Source organism: Grammomys surdaster, unplaced genomic scaffold, assembly GCF_004785775.1.
Source record: "Grammomys surdaster isolate TR1022 unplaced genomic scaffold, NIH_TR_1.0 130, whole genome shotgun sequence".
Lineage (NCBI taxonomy): Eukaryota > Metazoa > Chordata > Mammalia > Rodentia > Muridae > Grammomys > Grammomys surdaster.
The window spans coordinates 25161002-25181020 of NW_021604588.1; the positions used below are offsets into that span (position 1 = coordinate 25161002).

Here is a 20019-nt window from a genome sequence, read left to right on the forward strand (position 1 = left end):
CTTAGCAGACACCAGACAGGGAAGATGGCTGTAATTTTAAACTTGGTGGTCAGAGTAAGCCTCATTACAGACTCAGGATTAGAGGAAAGGCTTGAAAATGATGAGAGGCAGTTTGCAGGTGTCCAAGGCACGAGCCTCCCAAGCAGCTGGAGCAGCTGGGACAAAGGTTATATGTCAGAAGCAGATCTGGCAGTTTCGGGGCCTAGCAAGGAGGCTGTACCTACTGAGACAATAGCAGGAAGGGGATGGAATAGGACTGGAGAGGCAATCTGGGGGAGTTTTGACCACAGAGGACCTCATAGATTGCCTGAGCTTTGGCTTTGGTCTTGAAAGGCAGGGAGCTGGGCAGTCGTCAGCACAGATATCGGAGACCTCCTGTGTTTGGCTTTGACTGTGGTTTAGCCTGGAGACCCATGTGCAGTGTTGGGCAGAGTGTTGGCTCAGTCAGGAGGGCAGCCCGGGGTGGGGGTTGAGATCTAGTTACTTTTTGACACAGAACCAGCAGAATTTGCTGTTAGGTAGTAGTTGCTTGTATGGATGCAACCCTAAAACCAAAAACCAAAACAATACAAACAAAGCAGTCCAGGAGAAGTTCACTTTCCTGAGCAAAGGTTCTAGCAGCCTGGTGGTCCAGGGTGGGCAACCACTCTAAGCGGGATTTCACAGGCAGGGTCAGAGCACGGCAGACACACAGGGGAGCTGAGGTGTTCTGGCCACACCCCAGCTGCCCTGTAGCCCCAGCCTGACCTCCACGGAGCTGTGGGCTGTTTTACACTATTAATCTTTGGACACATTGGGCTCTGATGTTCTAAAGCCTGTGGCAGGTGACCTGAATTCTGGGGGACACTTTGGAATGGTTGGTGTCCTTGAAGACTGGGCTACATACACTTAGAGAGCTGCAGAAACAGCTTCTAGAACATTTCTGTGTGGGAGGCCTTTGCAGAGCAGCTGATGTTTGTCTCCTATGAAGCCAAACCTGGGACCTGCCCCAGCTTGCAAAGGCTGAAACACCAAATGCTTATTTACCGGAGCTTCTGGGCCCAGAAAGGTGTGTGGAGGGGAGAAGGAGGGGAGGGGTGTTTATAGGGCCCGGCCATTCACAGTGAGACCCATCCCTCTTCCCTTCCTCTGGGATCAGGGCCTCCACACCTAAGCCTTTCTGGAGGCTGAACTAATTATTACTGAGCTCTTTGTCACATCCTCTGGTTAAGGGGGAATTTCCGGGAGTCTAGACTTGAGAAGTGAAAATAAAATAGACCAAGTGATGGAGGTGGGTTCTCAAAACCCAAGCTATCAAAGGTGACCCTTCTCTGCCAGAACTGATGGGGGTCTCTCTGTGCCCCTCAAAGACTGATGATGGAAGCCGTGTGCACTCACCTTGCAGAATTAAACCAGACTCAGTCGGAATGCTGCCCCCACCCCCTTGCTGGAGCATTGTCTGTGTCTCTAATCATCCCCTTGTCTGTTTGCTAACTGCAGGATTCCTCTATCTGAGCTTCAGCTACATTTGAAGCTCGAGGTAAGACATATACAGTTCAGTACACAGGACCTTCTACTTTTCCCATAAGGGATTTGGGCATATCCTGGTAACTTAGAGGAAACCTTGGCACACCAGAATAGGGACAGTGTAGAGTCCTGCTTACGGCTGGGGTTGTATCTCAGTGGCAGAATGCTGGTTCAGTATGCATGAAGCCCTGGGTGCCATGCCCAGCATAATATAAACTGTGTACGCTGGTGCGTACCTGTAATCCTTGCACTTGGGAGGTGGAGGCAGGAGAGTTAGAAAATCAAGGTCATTGTTGACTTTTTAGTGGCTTTGAGGTCAGTCTAGGGTATGTGGAACCCTCTCTTAGAAAAAGAGCATCTCCTTCAGATTGTGACATTGAGACAAGATTTAAAAAAGAAAACAGCAAAACAAAACAAAACAAAACAAAACAAATCAACGTCTTCAGGACCAGGACAGGATCCATGACCTTCCAAGTCTGCTGAAATACCCTCTGACCCAACCTGGGAAGGGAAGTGTCCTTGACCAGCCTTTCCTCCTGGTCCTGTCTGTACTTAGTGGCTGGAGCCCATGAGACCCCACAAAGGAACTGTGTTCCTGGGCCTGGCTAGTGCCAGGGGAAGTCTGCCTTGGCTTTCGTAGCTCAGCTGTGCCTCAGCCTCCTCCCACCCCTGGTCAGGTCTATTTCCTGGCCCTGCAGGCTGGCATTCCTGCCCAGGAGGGTGGGGCTCAGGAGAAGCTGGGACAGTGTGACTCACAGGCAGTTACCTGTCCTGCGGCTCCTTGCCAGCAGTGCCAAGGGAGCTTGGGGCTCAGGATGCAGGCTGCTCTATTCAGCTCCTGTGTGTGTGTGTGTGGGGAATGAGCTTTGTCCACTTCCTGAGCTTTTAAGGACTCCCTACCCCACTCCAAACTTCCCTGGAACTTGGGATTTCCCACATTTTTCCTTTGGGATGAGTATGGTGCTTTCCAGGGTTCTGAATATTTGGGTCTTACACTATCCAGCCAAGTGACATACCCAAACCCTAACATAGTCCACTATATGTTGTGTGTCTCCTGCCTGGTTGGTCTTCTGTCCAGGGTAGTCTGGGATTTAAGAGGTAGCTGACACTTACTAGATTTGAGAAGGTGCCAAATCCAATGCCTGGGCCCTTCCTTGACAACCCCCTCCCCCTAGCTCTAAAGACCCTGCTGCTGCCTGTTTTCAGCACCTTCCAGCCCTCCAGACACCTAAGGGCAGGCAGCCTCCAAGACCAACCCACTTGCCTAGTCCTGTCCTGAGGGTGGGGGTGCAGTGACGTCAGATGGGCGTGGCAGCTGCGAGATTCCTGAGGCTGCCAGCAGTGGGGCTACACCCAGCCAGGGAGTCTCCAGAGGTGAGGCTGTTGTTTAAAACTGTGGAGCCAAGAGAGGGGACCCCCACATTCCCAAGGAGCTCTCTGAGAGGGCTCTGGAGAAGGGCAGGGGAGCATAGGAGCTCAGGGTGAGGTAGGTTTTTTGCCTTACCTGTCCTGTGGGGGTTGGATGGAGCAGGTCTGGGACCAAGGCTGGTTACAGGGCTCATGAAGAACTCCTCGGCGAGCTCACCTGAGTACACCTGGGCTGTGGCTGTTTGAATTGCTTTTCATGGCTGATAAGCTCCTGGAGACTTAGAAGAAAGCATCTAAAATCTGGGCTTAGTACAAAGGCAAGGTAGGAGGGATGGTCTGGCTCTGCGTAGCCTCATTCTTGGTGAGTTTTCAGCTGGGGGCAGGAGCGCAGAGAGTACTGGGAAAAATCAGAGATGCTTTCTGTCTTTGGCCTTCAGTGGCCCTGAGGCCACATTCCCAGCTTGGAGCCCCGACTGCTCTGGAGGAAGGGCTTCAGAGCAACGGGATGTGATGGCAGAAAGGCTGCTGCTTCCCTTCTGCCTGACCACCATCCATCTTTCCTCCTCAGCTGCTTTGGGCGTCACTGGGCAGACCAGTGCCCCATCTCAGGTAGAGGAAGGGTGGTGCGTGCCTCTGAGGTAGGCCTGCCTCCGACACTGTTTCCAGCTACCTTCCGTGTCATTATTCAAAACTGGAGATGTTTTGAGCTGCTCTTAGTGCAGATGAATTCATCTCTTACTTCTCTTAAAACTGTCTGGCCCACCCCTCCTCAGAGCACCCCACCCTTCCCCAGAGCACACTACCTCTCTCCCCAGCACCCACCTCTCCCCAGAGCACCCCATGCTTTCCCACAGTACCCCCTCACCTCTTCCCAAGGCACCCCACCTGTCTTTTTAAGATCTTTCTTCTTCCCGTAGCATTCCCACAGCCTGGTTTTTCTAGAATTGTGACTACCACAGCTTCACACTCACTGTGGCCCTGTCATCCTGGAGACTCTGTCCATTCAGGAAAAGACCTGCCTCTAGACTTTCAGAACCTTTGGCTCGGGTGCCTTTGTTTTGTATGTAAGCATGGTATGAAGCTCTGAGAAGCCTGAGTCAGTCTCTGTCTCTCTGTCTCTCTCTGTCTCTCTGTCTCTCTGTCGCTCTCTTGCTCTCTCATTCTCTCTTGCTCTCTTGCTCTCTCTAGCTCTTTCTTTTTCTCTTGGTAGAAGCAAAGCCTTGGACCTCCCTTTAGCAATCTGCTGCAATAGGATGTTCTCCCTCCTCTTGTACAGTCCTCATGTTCCCACCCATTTCAGAAGAGGAAGCTGACCCTGGGGTTTTCCCCAGGGCTCCCTCTAGGTCTCCACTGCCTGGGACAAATGTCCCAGATTCTTGCCATTGGCTACAAATGTGCCCACTGCTCAGGAGTGTCTTTGTGAAGATCCAGGATAAGGACTTGGTGAGGACAATGATCTAGCACAATAAAGAAAAGGTGGGGCAGGGAGCGTTGACCATCTAGGATGCTTTGCTTTGTTCTAGGTGACCTCTCTGGAAACCTTCACTGGCCCATGATGACAGTGCTTTTCCTCCTGTGGTTTGGTAAGCATCCCTTCCCTCCTCCCATGTCTCTGTGGTTCAGGAGAAAGAGGCATCTCTACTTCTCTCAGAAGGCTCCCTGGGTCTTCTTGTCCTCACTCAAGGGTGATGTGTGGTTTCCTGAGTCCCATCTCTGTCTCACTCTCAAGCTTGCCCTAGAGCCTCTGCTCTCCTGGAACTCATGGCTGCTTGCTTTCAGGTAATGGCTCAGTCGGTCAGCTGTGCAGACAAAGTAGAAATAACATGTACTTTCTTCATATTCCACCAATGACTCAGCCGACAGCCTCATCCCGCCTGTGGACTGAGGGCACTACCCAGGCCCCAACAGTTGACACAGAATTTACATGGCCCAGCGTGTGTCTCCAGATTGAGTCTAAAGCCACATGTGGATAGCACTGGCCATGTGTTAGGATTGCTGCTGGTTACTGTTACTGAAATTTCTCCCCCTTTTCCTTTTACTAAAAATGTAGTTCGAACATTTCATACATGTGCATGGTCTCATGTAACCCAGGCTCGCCTTGCATTCCTTTTGTAGCTGAGGATAACCTTGAATTCTTGATCCTGTTGCCTCTGGCTCCTGAATTCTGGGATTATAGGTGTACATAACCATACTTGGTTATACATTACTGAGGACTGAACCCAGGGCTTCATGCATTCTATTAGCTGTGTTACAATCCCCAGCTCTCCGCTCCTTTTAAAGTTTGGGTCATAGGATATGAAAGCAACCCCTTTAACTCCCTGAGACAGGACTGTAGTCATCATATTGACACCAGTGAAGAGAGGCCAAGCTTTGCTGACGTCATCTCATAAGGAGAGAATATTGGGGTGACCAGCTGGAATCTCATCTTCTGGGCACACTCCAATATTTCCCTGTAATTGCAGCCTTACCTGGCCTCCTGTGTGCCCAGCAAGCCTGTTCCCGAGGGGCCTGTTATCCACCTGTTGGGGACTTGCTCATTGGAAGGACTCAGCTTCTTCGAGCCTCGTCTACCTGTGGACTGACTAAGCCTGAGACCTATTGCACCCAATATGGACAGGTAGGTCCTCCTTCCAAGGCCTCCAGGACAGGAGGAAGGTGAGACAGAATGGAGATACTGGATAAAGTGTAGAAGGCACAGGTCAAGGGATGTGCTCTCTGAGAGGGCAGAAAAGTTTAAGTCCAGATCCCTGCTTGTTAAAAATTTAGAAGTATTAAGAATTAACAGGACCTCTTAGCTCTGAGGGTAAAATTGGCATCTTTTCAGGGTCTGGACCAGTGAGTGCTGGCCTCTCCAGTTTTAGCAATGGGAAATGGATACATAACAACTTCTCAGTTATAGAGAGTCTAATGTGACCTCTCTGGTAAAGCATGGGAACTGTGGAGAGTGATCCAAACAATGTCTCGATCCCACGTTGCTGCTCTCTCTGGGCCAGTGTGAGGTAACAGGAGAAGACACAATCACAGGCTAGAGTAGATTTATGTCTTTCCCTGTGCAAAGGGGTAGCGTATCTGCCAGTCCTGGTGCTTCATGTTCACCAGCCTGGCAAATGAAAAGCGTTATGAATTGTTTAATAAATGAGAAAAGAGTAAGGACACAGTGATAGTGGGAGAAGAAGCTGTGTAGACCCAGCTCACACTGCTTTGAGTGCGCCAGATAATGTCGCCTGTCAGGGAATCAGCTTGCTCTTTTCTCTCAGGCATCTTTATTCAATAATATACATACTTGCTATTCATTTTGTAAGTCAGAAGGTTCTTTATGACATTCTATATATTCTGTGATGGTTAGTTTCAAAAGTCAACTTGCAACAACCTAGAGTCACTGGGGAAAGAGCCTCAAAGGAAGAATTAAGTAGATCACATTGGCCCATGGGCATGTCTTGGGCCCCATGGGGACTGTCTTGATTATTAGCTGGTGTAGGAAGACATATCTCATTGCAGGTGGTGTCATTCATTTCCTGGGCCAGGCCCTGAACTACATGAGAGCAGAAGAAGCTGGCTGGGTGTTAAGCCAGACTATAGGCAGCGTGGGAGCTTTCATTATTCTCTGCTCTTGACTGTGGAGGTCATGTGATTAGTTGCATGTGTTTCTGTCTTGTCTTCCCTGACATGATGAATGGTAGCTTGCAATTGAAGTCCAAACCCTTTCCTGTCCTGCATTGCTGTTTGCTAGGCATTTTATCACAGCGACCCGGATAAGAGCAGAGCATGAGGATGTATGATATGCTTTGATCTCAGTCACCTTCTCTAGCACGCTTTCTTTTGTATTTTATTTTTTAACATTTCAGACAGGTGTATACTGCATTTCGTGTATGTCCTGCTGTCCCTTCCTCCTACACTCCCTTTTTCTGGACATCCTCCCTCATACTTGTCCCTGTTCTCCCCCTGGATAATTTCACTTCCCACTTAATTTCATATATGCCTACATGGGTTGTATATAAAATTTAGGATCCACACATGAGAGAAAACATCTGCTATTGAGCTTTTCAAGACTGGCTTAGCTCACTTGATATATCTCCAGTTACATCCATTTTCCCTCTAATGATGTAATGCCATTCTTTTTTATAGCTAAAAAAGGCCACACTTTCCGTATATATCCCTCTATTGCTCGACACCCAGGTTGGCTCCACAACTTAGCTGCAGTGAGCACTGACTGCCAGGTGTCTTAGTTAGGGTTTTACTGCTGTAAACAGACACCATGACCAAGGCAACATTTAATTGTGGCAGGCTTACAGGTCCAGAGGTTCAGTCCATTATCATCAAGGTGAGAAAACGGCAGCATTCAGGGAAGCATGGTGCAGGAGGAGCTGAGAGTTCTACGTCTTCATCTGAAATCTGCTAGTGGAAGACTGACTTCTAGGCAGCTAGTCACGGTGAGGGTCTTAAACCCACACCTACAGTGACACACCTTCTCCAACAAGGACACATCTCCTAATAGCGTCACTCCCTGGGCCAAGCATCTGCAAACCATCACACCAGTGTCTCTGGTGCATTGGTTTAGTATCCTTTGGGCAAATACTCAGGAGTGGAATGGCTGGGTCATATGGAGGACGTACATTAGGTCTTTGAGAAGCCTCCTGACTTCCGTAGTGCTGGAGACTAGTTTGCGTTCCCATCAGCAGTGTGCTAGCGGGCTCCTTTTTGTTCCTATCCTTACCAGTGTTTGTTGTTTGAATTCATCTTTTATTTAAAATTCATACAATATATTTTGGTCACATTCTTCTCCTTCCAGATCCCACCTATTTCCTCAGCTTCACATTCTTTATCTCCTTAGAAAACCCTAAATAAATCCTAAATAAGACAACAACAAAAATTATTAAAAAACATACTTTACTGCCTTCAAAATAGGCTTGTATAAGAGCGTGGCCGGGAAAGGCTTGTCAGAAGTGTCTGCAACCTCTATCAGGGAAAAAGGAAGAGGAAGAGAAGTGTATTGTTGCTTTTGATCCTGATGAAGGAGCAAGGTATTTTGTGAATACATTTTCCCAAGCTGTCCTGTTCTCAGGACCTGAAAGAGGGTATTTGGAGTGCTCTTGTCTCGTTGTCCATCCAGGCCCTGACATTCTTGTGGCTATTTTAATCATAGAAGTAACTGAGTAAGGACTTTGGAGATGTCTGGTGAAAATGGATGTTCTGTTTCCATTGTCAGCCACTTGGATATAGGAAGCATGCTTGGCCAGGTTGGGTAACAAACTACTTCCTGTGGGTCAGACAACAGGGTCCATCCCTGCAGTGTTAAAGTTTTCTAGGCCGTGTCTCTAGAGAGAATTCAGATGCCCACTTATAGACCTCTCCCAAATCATGTGCCACTACGTGTTAGGCCTGATTTTCAGAGGGAGACTTCTGCCTTCTTCTTGAGACTGACTTGCCTCAGAAGATGGAGCCGAGAGAGATAAGGACCCCTGTGTGGGTGAAAGATAGCCTCCCACACGGTCTCTGAGGAGAGCCTTTTCTTCACTTGGCCTGGACATCTGGTTTCTCCCTTGTCTGCCCTCTGCCTCTTTCAGCTAGCGCCCCCAGGATCTGGCCTCTTATCCTGCTTAGAAGCAGCCTCCTGAGAGCAGAGTGAGGTACTTGCAAAAGAGACGTCTAGACTGTTCCAACTCTGGGGATGGGTAAATATTAGCTGTTTTCTGCTGTGAAAGCTAAGAAGCTTTGGCTCGCTTTTTCTTTTTCTATGGGAGAAATAAATCCAGGAAGCCTTTTGCAGAGTAAAGAATGGGACACCTTGTGGGTGATGTAGAGTCCCAGGTCTCCTGCCAGCTGGAGTGTGACCTTGGGCAAGAAATCGGTCTCACTGTCTCACCAGTGAAGGACAGAGAGTTCTGCAGGATCCCTCTTTGCTTCTGCGTTCTTGGGAATGAGCTGGGTGCACAGTCCCATCTCTCCTGTGCCTCCTGCCCTCTGCCTTGTTTCCTCTTTCTTCTCCCTCCTGTGTTGAGGACGGACACACACACACACACACACACACACACACACACACACACACACACCGAAGGTGCAGAGCCTTCTTCTCAGTCCCATGTTGATGCATTGGTAGCTCAGAGCCCACTCTCAGCCATACATTGAGTAGAACCAAGCCCTTCTCTTTGGGACAAGGTGTGAAAGGCATCACACCAAGAATCCTATATAAACATGTCAAGTGACTATCATAGTATCTTGTTATTCGCAGGAGCTGTGAGAAGGTTCAGACTTCGGATGGGAACAAGGAAATGTTGAGTTTCCTGAGTGGTTATTCAGGGAGGGGTGCTATTATCTCACTCCCTTCTCTGCTTTCCTCTGTATTCCCTGCCTCCATGGCTGACTGGACACTGTGGGCCTCCAGCGCTGGCTTCTTTGGATTTCAGTTGCATGTCGCAACCCTTGCAATGGACATTGGACATAGCCATCTTTGCCTTTCTGGGCTGGCCTGACTTCCTGACCTATTAATGGTCTGTTTCTGAGTGTGAGCTACACTCTACCAGAACTGCACTGCTGTTTCCTAGTTCTAGACAATCTGCCCCATGCTGTCCTCCTCCCTGTTCCTGTGTCTTCTAGGAAGGCTTGTTGTAGAGACATTCCCTCAGTCCCAAGGTCTGGATAAAATAACATGTGACACTTTCCCACCCTGATGTAGCTCTACACTACCCCTGAGCCACAGATGAGAGGAGCAATCCAGTTCTGGGGACCACTGTGAGGACTATGTGGTAGAATGTCCAGAATGAATACAGCACCTGCAGAGGCCTAAGCTCCTTCAGGGCACTCCTCCTTCCTCCCATCTCTCCTTCCCTACTCTTTCCTTCTGCCTCCCTCTTCTTTCCACCTCCCTTCCATCTTTCCCTCCCTCTTGTATCCTGGGGGCTGTTTCTGCTCACAGAAGCAGCTCTACCCACAGATCTCCTGAGTTCATCCTCACTGTCAGGCCACTCACACTTCCCACGGAAGCCAAACTACCCTGATTGTGGCTTTGGGAAAGCTCTGGCTCCAGTCTGGACCACCATTTATCCCCATAAGAAACCTGCTGTTTGCTCAGACCTGGTGTCTCTGCCAGTCTCTCAGAGGTTTCCCTGGGGACTGCATGGTGTCCTGAGACCATCGTATAAGGGCTTGCTATGAGCAAGGCTTTGCAAGGCTGAGAACCAGAGCCCATAACTTTGTCTGGATGCTTCCAGCCTTGGCTTCTGCTTCCAACAATTTTGACAGCATGTGTCTGCTCTGTTTCTCAAATGATCTACTTACCCCACCCCAACCCCTTTCTGAGGGAAACTTAATCATCCGTTGTCTTAATGACAGTTTTGCACAGCACATTCCCCAGGTTAATTATCTGTGTAAACCAAACAGCTGCCATTTTAGTCTCTTGCAAAGAAGAGAGCTACAGCCAGTTGGAGATACCTTCCTCCTTAGCACTTACAAGCTCATGAGTGCCCACACGTCCACTTCTGCCCACACCAGACTCTGCTTTTCCTTGTTTGGAAATGGTCTGCTTTTGTGACCTTCGGAAAGGTTAATGTGTAGGCAGTGATTTTGTGTGTGTGTGTGTGTGTGTGTGTGTATACACTCACTGTATTAGCTGTTTCTCTGTAACTGTGATAAAATATTATGACCAAAAGTAACTTAAGGAAGAAAGGACTTATTTTAGCTTCTGTCCAGAGAGAAAGAGGCCATAGTGACAAGAAAGGCAAGTAGGAGCAGTAGGCAGAGAGATCATATTTCATCCATACACAGGAAGCCAGAATCGAGAATAGGAAATGAGGAAAGGCCGTAAACCCTCAAAGCCTGTCCCTGGAGAATATACTTCCTCCAACAAGCGGCCTGCTCTTAACCTTCAAACAGCACCATGAACTGCGCGGTGCATGGTTTAAATATGTACACCTGTGGAAGACATTTCTCATTCAAACCTCAACAGGGACACACACACATTGCACTACTTATGGTGTCTTATTGTTGTGGCAAGATATCTGACAAAAGCAAGATATCTGACAAAAGCAATATAAGGAAGGGTTTATTTTATTAACTCATTGTTTTAGGGAAGGATTTATTTTGGCTCACAATGTGAGCCGAACTCATCACGGTTGAGGAGATCACGGCCCTGGGAGTGCAGCGCTGCTGGTCACACAGCATCCGTAGTCAGGAAGCAGAGAGGTGAAGGTTGTTGCTCGGCTTGCTTTTCCTTGTTTGTTCTGTCTTGAAGGCTAGGCTGTGGAATGGTGTCACCAACATTCAGGGTAGATCTTCCCTCTTCGGTAAAACTGCCAGGAAATGCCCTTATGGTCATAGCCGGGGGTTTGTTTCTTAGATGATTCCAAATCTAGTAAAGAAAGCAATGAAGATCAACCACCATGCGCACGCAGGCACGCACTGCAGATGTTGTCCTCTTTCCGTGGGGTTTTGAGCTTGTTTCTCTATAAAACATTGGTTTTCCTGTTCCCCAACTCTGAAAAGGCCTAAGGACTCAGGCTTCCATGACTGCTGCAGTTTTATTGTTCTGAATGAGCACCGAAGATTTCCTTATTTTAATGTAATCTCCTTCAGGGAAGGTCAACCGTTCAGACCTCAGCACAGGTTGGTATATCAGAGACATGGGTGAACTTTTGCAAAGGGTCTCAAGAGAGTAAGTGTCACCCTTGAGGGGATGGAAGAAAATGAAAAGGAATATTGGAGCAGGACAGTCTGAGGGAAGCAAGACCTGGTCACACACAGTACGAGACTGTGTGCTCGAGGCTGCTATGGCCAAGGGAAAGGGCATGTGGAGATAAAAGGACAGAGGAGAGGAGAAAGGCCTCAGGGGAAGGCCTGGAGATGCACGCACTCTGGCCTGACTATTTACACCACCATTCCTGGGGTTCAGGCTCTTATTAACACCAAACATGGCCTTTGCTTCAAAGGGAGTCAGAGATTTTATTCTGGGTCACAGAACAGCTGTGGTCTAGGAACTCAGAGTCAGGCCATTCCAATTGACAGTTACACTGTGGAAGTGGTCACATGAGCTGCCTGATGACACTGTCAGCTTCTGGGTTGGTGGAAGCTCGCTGTCTGCTAGGTTTATGCATTCAGAAGGTTTTACCTGATAGCCAGAGGGTGTTGGGTACAAAAGACGGGGAAGACTGAAGATAGCCAAGACCTTTCTATCTCTGGATCTACCATACTCTGACTTTTCCACTGTCATGAAGTTCACCTTTAGAATCTTTAACGCTGATCTGGCATTTCTAGGAAATTCTCCTTGTGCCTCAAGCAATGTCTTGCAGGCCTGTCTTTGCTAGCTAGGTCCTCTGTGGCCACAGAATGGACTTAGGAAGCCATTGTCAGGGGTAGAATTGACTCCCCACTCTTAGCCCTAGGGACCTCTTTGCTTTAGAGGGATCTGCCTTTGTTGGGTAAAGAGGAGAAGAGAGTACTATTCAGAAAATCTACTTTGTCTCTGCCATATGTGGTGTTGGCCATATAACCTCTGTATGCCTTCAGTTGGAATGGCACAGGGCAGTATGGACTCAGATGCCTGGTACATGAATCTCTGCTTCATCCGTCTAGCTTTCCTGACCTGGGGATGCCCACCATGTAAGATGCAGTATATACCCACCTGAGGTCTTGGAAGGGTGAGCCCAAGGTGTGCCAGGAGTGCTCAGGAGAGCAGGTGTGGTGTAATGTAATTTTGGGGTGTGTGGTGAACCTGGGCTCTATAATCAGCTTTGGAAAATTGCCTTTCTCAGTTTAGTTTAGACAGCGATAGGGCTGTCTAAACAGTTTGCTCTAAATGAGAAAGGAGCTGAAGTTGAAAATGGCTAACTGCCCTGGCGCCGCTCCACTCAGTACCTGCTGCTGCTGGCCCTGACTTTAGCCTTTCTTGGCTCTAGGGAGACTCCAGGAGGCTGATGAGCCCCATGTTGAGGAAGGGTTGTGGGGTGCCCTCTCTGGCCTCCCACAACTTTCTTTCCTAGGAGCCAGGTTTCCCAGCAGGCCTCTGGCCAGTGTTCTTCTTCTCCTCTTGATTCTTTTGTCCTGCTCCACACCGGTGATCCTGGAATGATAAGCTCGGTCCAGGGAGCTCTAACCCATGTTATAACAGGAACAACTTATTAACATATTCATCTTGTGCTTTACCTAGGAAGCTGAGATGGGAGACATGTATTTTCTTTCTTTTTTTATCTTTTGTAGAATTTTTTTTTCTCCAAGACAGCAGGTCTTTGGGGTTGTTTTATTTTGTTCTTGGTCTCTCTACTGGGTCCTGGCTAGCATCTATGACCCTGGTTGTAGCTTTGATGAACATAAAGAAGCCCTTCCTCAACTGAAGCCCTTCCTGGATCATCCTGAAGGGAAATTGCATCTTGGCTAACCAGAGCTTGCCTTCCTATTCTTCCCCGCTGTTCTTCAGAGCCTTCCCATGCATGCTCCTTCCTTCTTCACTGTGAACCAGGCCCCGTAGGCTCTTGTTCATTCCTCTGCCCTAGTTTAGCTCTCTGGAAGGGGTTGTCTTTCAGCCAGACTGCTGAGATTCGAGAAGGTTCCAGGAGAAAGTCCAGCCTCTCCAGCTGGAGAGAAAGTAGGAGCCAAACTTGCTGGAGGCCTGGCAGGCCGGACTGATAAGAATGCAGCATCTCTTGGATAGCACTCAGGGAGCATGCTGGCTACGTGACCCAGGGAGGGAGGCAGCAGCTGCTAGGAGCAGCCATTGCTGTAGAGAAAGGGGCACATAGGACCGGTGAGAAGAGCCTCACATGCACTAATACATACACACATTATATAGAAAAAGAAACTGAGGTCAAAGGGAAGGCACACAGCTTGTCTTCAATTGAGTTTCTATTGTAGCTGTCCTATTTCAGGCTCACTTAAAAATACCAGCTAGCAGGGCTACTTAAAATACCTATCTGAAGCTGGGGCTTAGCTTCCCTTTGAGCGCAAAGCCAATTCTCTCTTCAGCTGTGTTAGCAGACATGAAGCCCGTAGTGTCTGAGCCCAGGAAGCCATCTGATCCCTCATCAGTACCTGTACACGTGGAAGGCTGGTGGAGATGGCTTGAGGCCCCCATGCCATCTTTATGACTGAGGGCAGGCAGCTCAGAGCAGTGAGCCCACACAGACACTGAATATTTTTGACATATCTTATTTATAATCCTGTCTATATTCCCACATATAAAAGTCAATACTAAATATATAAAAGTTTAAACATAACAAAAACTAACTAAAAGGGGAAAAGTCACCTAAAATCCTGTTAGATATAAAATTGAGCTTTGTGCTTATAGGTCGAAATAGGTGAATATTGGCAATTTTGTGTTTTTTCCCCCTACTATATTGATATATTTCCTTCCCAACATAGTCTGTTCCTTAAAAAAAATATTGTATATACGAGTTTAAGCTTACCTTTAACCCATAAAACATTATAATGTATTCTCTTCCCCATGCAATTGCACAGTTTCTATAAACTCTCTAATAGTTACGTAACTGTCATTTGGGAGTACCAAGGCCATTTCTGCCATCTCAGGCTCCTTGTACAATGTCCTAGGCTAAGAAAGAAAGAGCCCTGTGTTGCATGCTGCCATGACCAGCAAGGGATGGGCTCGGCTCCCAGCCTGGGGTGGAGAGCTCGGGTGACAGCATTTGCCAGAAGGCAGCTGGCCCTTGTCTTTCCTCCGGACTTGTGCTAAGTACAGATAGAGTGGAAAATATGCCCCTGAGGAGGAGCAGAGGGAGGGGAAGGATACACTCCCTCGCCAAGGACCAAATACGGTCTAGCGGGGCCTCCTGCTCTAGTCTTCTCTTGCTCAGGAAAGATGACAATAAATAGCCAGGCATTTCAGCTAGTGGCAAATCTCTCATCTCCGTGGCAGCTGGGTGAGGTGGAGAACTAGGTCTTCCCCAGAGTGCTCTCTGTGCTATGGGCTCCCCCAAGGTCATCTTGAGGTCAGCACGGGCTCTGTGGACAAGACAGCATGGTCCTGGTGACATCTATTACTCAGCAGCTTTCGTGGGGGGAAATAGAGAAATACTGTTTTCCTCAAGGGCTTCTGTAAAACTTGATTGTTTTTTATTTTTTTAATTTTATTTTTGTTTTTGTTTTGATACAAGGTCTCATTTAGCCCAGATAGATATGGAACTCACTGTAGACCTAAGAATGACTGTGAATTTCTGATCCTCCTGCCTCCACCTCCTCAGGGCTGGGATTACAAGCATGTACAAGCACTCCTAGTTTTTACTATACTAGGATCACACCCAAAGCTTTGCATATTCTAGGCAACTACTCTACCACCCAGGCCCCTTAACTAGGCTCCGACATTGAAATTATCTGGTACAGTCCCTGATACCTGGCCAGAACTCCCTCAGTTAGTTTTATCTTACTAGGAGATGTTGCCTAGTGTGACACCAAACTTGAGTTTAAGCTATCCTCTTGCTGTAGCATCCTGAGCGGCTGGTGGCGTAGGCACACAGCTTAATCTTAATACCCGATTCCTTACCTCCTCTCCACTCTCTTCAAACACACCGAGGTCAGGAAAGACATTGATCGCTTGGATGGAAACAGTCGGCACATGTTGAGCATTGCCAATTATTGCTCATTCATTCATTCATTCATTCATTCATTCATTCATTCATTCATTCAGCAAGTACTTAGCCAGAGCCAGCAGTGTGCCAGGCACTTTCTCTATGCTGGGAGACAGCAGGGAAGGAAGATAAGCCATCATCCTCATGGAAAATACACTGTAGAAGGGGAAGCTAGACAGTGAACAGAAATCAACAGGAAGTGTGTAGTATAGCAAGTCGAGATGTGTGGTAAGAGCAATCCAGGTGGGTGTGGTCAGGATGGAGAATGGCTGGTGAGTGACGGGCACAGTCTAGTTTGCGAAGGCATTTTTGGTTGTGATACGGAAGGGTGAGAGTACTGTTCCTTCACTGACTAGGACTAAGAAGTGTGAAGTGTGGAGGAAAGCCGATGCCCTGGGAGCACGACACCTAGCTCCCCTTCTTTTCTGGGCCAGTGCTGTGAGCACACAGAGGCAACACGGTACTGGCAGGAGTGTCCATTGCTCACGAGCAGGTCCAGCATGGTCAGAGTACACCTGAGCAGAGGTTCCAGTGCGTAAGATACTGGCTCAGGCAGCATGTGGCCTTTCCTGCACACAGCTGAGTCTGAGCAGCTGGAAGGTGATGAGGTGAGATTAGAGGGTTAGATCTCACTGATGAGGAAGGATTAGAGGAAGGCAGAGGCCTGGGCTGTGTGGAGAATCAGCAAATCCCGGGGATCTTGCCCAACCGAGCCTTGCTTCTACTCGGGAGTGAACTTTGAGCCCTGTGGGTTGTGCTCGTGGGTTTTGGGCAGGGTTTGGGGCTATGGCTACTCAGAGAGAGCAGGTGCTTGTATGTGGAGCCTGAGGAAGCTGGGGCAGGGCCTCACTGTGCCTGTGAGGAGTGGTATGCTCATACGTTCATAGGCACAGACTCAAAGACAATCACCTCTCTGATCACCTTCATTTCTCCGTTACCTCTGCCTTGACCTGGAGTCCATCCATGTAGATCTGTAGCTCCGTCCTGTGGCCCACTCAGAGGGAGGTACAGGGCATCGAAGGTGTGGGTAATGTTTACTAGGCCTGCCTCAGGAAGGCAGCTGTGTGGTTAGTGTTGTCAGCTTAATGGACGTTAGAACGAGTCCAGCGTTTGGGGCATGCGGGATTACCTTGATCATGTTAACTGTGGGTTGTCTGTGGGCAGCCCCATGCGTTCATCCTGTGCTGCGCTTCTATTGTGGATGTGATGTGAACAGCCAGAAGCTCCTGCAGCTTTGACTTCACCAGTGTGATGGGCTGGTTTCCTCTATTGGCAGAAGGGATCACTGAAGCTGTGGAGAGGGCGTGTGAGAGAGAACCATCTTTGTTTTACTCTGCTTAGTCTCAGTGTGGGTGCCTGGAGGGACTTGGACACTGGGAACTGGTCTTTGTGACAGGTTGAAACCCTCTGAGGTAGCAGAGGCTGCCATGGTGGTCGGGGGAGATCTGACAAAGACAGAGCATGTTGTGAAGAAACTCTTTATTAAGTTGATTTGGTCAGAGAGCTTTTTACAGCATCAAGAACAGGAACTAAGACAGCTAGCTTCACTTCTGTCCTTGGAGCTGGGAAATGGTAACCAATTACGGGCTTCCTTAGAGAGGAGTGTAACCTCCAGAACACAGTGCCATGCCTGGCACATGAGACATGCTCAGCAAATACTTTTGGGGTGACTCTAATTCAGCCCTCGTTCAACTTACTGAGGAAGAAGACAGGGTCGGGGAGGAGGAATAATGGAACCAGCACCAGATCTTTTGATTCCCTTGTTATCTTCTGTTATCCATAACACAGTAGGTGCTATGTCAGTGTGGTTTTTCCCTTCTTCCCCCTGAACACATCCCACCTCTGCAGTTTTAAGGCAATGGCATGAGCCAAGACTGTTTTCTACCACTGTGGTCCCCTTCCCCAACCCAGCATCGATTCACCCTGCTGTAACTAGGAAGACCATGGAATTAAACTGATGACCAGTAGCCCTGGGTTAAGAAATCCATCTTTTTTAGTGTGTTAGTGACATTGGCAGGTCGTCTGAGGGTGGGATTCTAGATGAAGACATGAGCTAGGCTCCCCCAGCCCATAGGGGAAAGCCCTAGGAGGACCCACTCTGAGCTGTGCCACTTCCCTCCCCTACAGTGGCAGATGAAATGCTGCAAGTGTGACTCCAGGCTGCCCCGCAATTACAACAGTCACCGAGTGGAGAATGTCGCATCTTCAGGCCCTATGCGCTGGTGGCAGTCACAGAACGGTGAGGACCTGCCACAGGCAGGAGCCCGTGATTATGGAGGCTCCACAGGCTGGGGTACAAGGAGGTGTTCTAAGATGATCTGTGTTTATGTGGCAAAGGGTGCGGGAGGTGGGCAGGCAGAACCTTCCAGCTTTGCTTTGAGGTCTGTTGGACGCTAAAGGCAATGAGGAGAAGGTGATCTGGGAGAGAACCACATCTGTTTTACTTTGCCCTTGTCTCTGTGGGTGGGTGCATCGAAGGACTTGGGTCTTGGGAATGAATCTGCTTGTGACAGACAGGCTAGGATCCTCTGAGGTATCAGAGGTATCAGTGATGATATCACCATCTGACAAGGACAGACCTGAATATTTAACACAAGCAGAAACACACTGGTTTGCTCCTTTCCCAGAGGTGACTCAGAGTCAAGGTTAGAGATGCTCTGGCTGCACAGAGCTGATGTTATCAAGGCCTTTGGGGGTGTCAGAGAGATCATCTTGTCTAAGTTTGCTGTTTCTTGTCCTTCCAGATGTGAGCCCCGTCTCTCTGCAGCTGGACCTAGACAAGAGGATGCAGCTTCAGGACATCATGATGGATTTTAAGGTTTGCTCTTAAGAACCTCAGGTGATAGGAGAGGGACCTGGGCTGACAGAATATAGTTCTTTATCTCTCTAAGCTGGAATGGTGGAATCATGAACTAGGGGTCCTCTTTCAGAATAGGGGCACTCACTAGGACCTTACATCATGGTAACAACAGACAGCTGGCCATCAGGAGAAGAGGGCTCCTTCCTGTGCCCCCATTCTGGTCATGCTGCGGTTGCAGACCCTGATCTTCTCTGCAGGCAACATCTTCAATCTGTATAATCAGTTCTACGCTGGCACATACCAGTTCCGTTGGGCTTGATTGCATTGTATTGGATATGAAACGTCCCTGAAATAGCTCATGTGTTGATGGCTTGGTCCCCACTGGGTGGACATAGTCATTAAGAGGTAATTGGATCATGAGGCCTCTGGTGGAACTAATGTATCAATCTGTTGATGGACTGATGACCTGTGGCATTGTTTCAATGTGAGGGGCTGGTTGGAAGAAGTCAGTTGCTGGGGGCACGCCCTTTGGGGCCCTATTCGTCTGGACATTCTTTCTTTGCTTCTCTCCCTCTCCCTACTCCTGGTCTTACTGGATCCATCATTAGTGATCTGTTCTACTCCATTCTCCTGGGTGTAGCCTATAATCCAGCACTGAGGGAAGGAGAGCCAGGGCAGATGGATGCCTGGGGCTAATTGGCCATCAATTTTAGCTGAATCAATGAGCTCTAGGTTCAGTAGTAATACCTGCCTCAAAAAAAAAGGTAAAGCACCATTGAGGAAGGTATCAACCTCTAACCTCGTTGCTCACACATGAACATGCATCCCCCATGTGTGTACACACAAACATGTACCTAAATACACAAAAATAAGTAGAATATACCAGGAATATAAGCCTATGTGGTAAACACGTTAGTCAGGCTTCATTGATGTGACAAAAATCTTCAAGAAACTAGTTTACAGGGAAAGGATTTATTTTGGCTCAGGGTATCAGAGGCTTCAGCCTGTAGTGGCTGCTCTGTTGACTAAGCCGAGGACAAACATCATGCCAGAGAGCATGAGGTGGAGGAGAGTGGACCCTTCCAGTCCTCACCTCCATAGGTGGTTCAGTGATGATGGAGAGAAAGACTGGGCTAGGGACCTGACTCTGGTCCTCACACTTACACACCAAGCACAGCTGTCATCTCCCCAGCCCCTGGTATGCTCTATTTTAACAACTTTGAAGATGAGATCCGGGCAGTGGTGGCACACACCTTTAATCCCAGCACTTGGGAGGCAGAGACAGGCGGATTTCTGAGTTCGAGGCCAGCCTGGTCTACAGAGTGAGTTCCAGGACAGCCAGGGCTACACAGAGAAACCCTGTCTCGAAAAACAACAACAACAACAACAACAACAACAACAACAAAAAAGAAGATGAGATCAAGTTTAGCCAGCATCAAGGAGCTTACCTACCCACAGGAAGGACACACAGGGGCACACTGCTCTTGGAGAACAGTCTATCCTGTCAACTCTATGGCCTCTGAAATCCTTCCTCCTGTCTTACACTCACCTCCTAGAGGCAATGGTTTCCATTCATTTGTGACAGGTCATGAGAGGATTTAATTTTATTCTTTATACAAAAATAGTCAAGCCCAAAAGGATAAAGTTTCATTAATAAGATGAAACAATCAGGAAAATCTATAAGACTTTGCAGAGTGTGGGGTGAAACGTAACAGGACCCAGCTTCTTGTATGGCTGAGGAAGTTGGCTCTGAGAGCCCTGCCCTATGAAAGGTCAAAG

General features: G+C 48.4%; 1 protein-coding gene across 1 annotated transcript in view; it reads left to right on the forward strand.

Moving 5' to 3' along the window:
* Positions 1–2843: 2843 nt before the first annotated feature.
* Lamb3 (laminin subunit beta 3) overlaps positions 2844–20019 on the forward strand; it is a 38365-nt gene continuing 21189 nt past the window's right edge. The window contains exons 1-5 of the mRNA XM_028759064.1: positions 2844–2992; positions 4398–4457; positions 5337–5491; positions 17568–17679; positions 18185–18258. Coding sequence (XP_028614897.1) covers positions 4427–4457; positions 5337–5491; positions 17568–17679; positions 18185–18258 — 372 coding nt within the window. The 5' untranslated portion in view covers positions 2844–2992; positions 4398–4426. The remainder of the gene's footprint in view (positions 2993–4397; positions 4458–5336; positions 5492–17567; positions 17680–18184; positions 18259–20019) is intronic.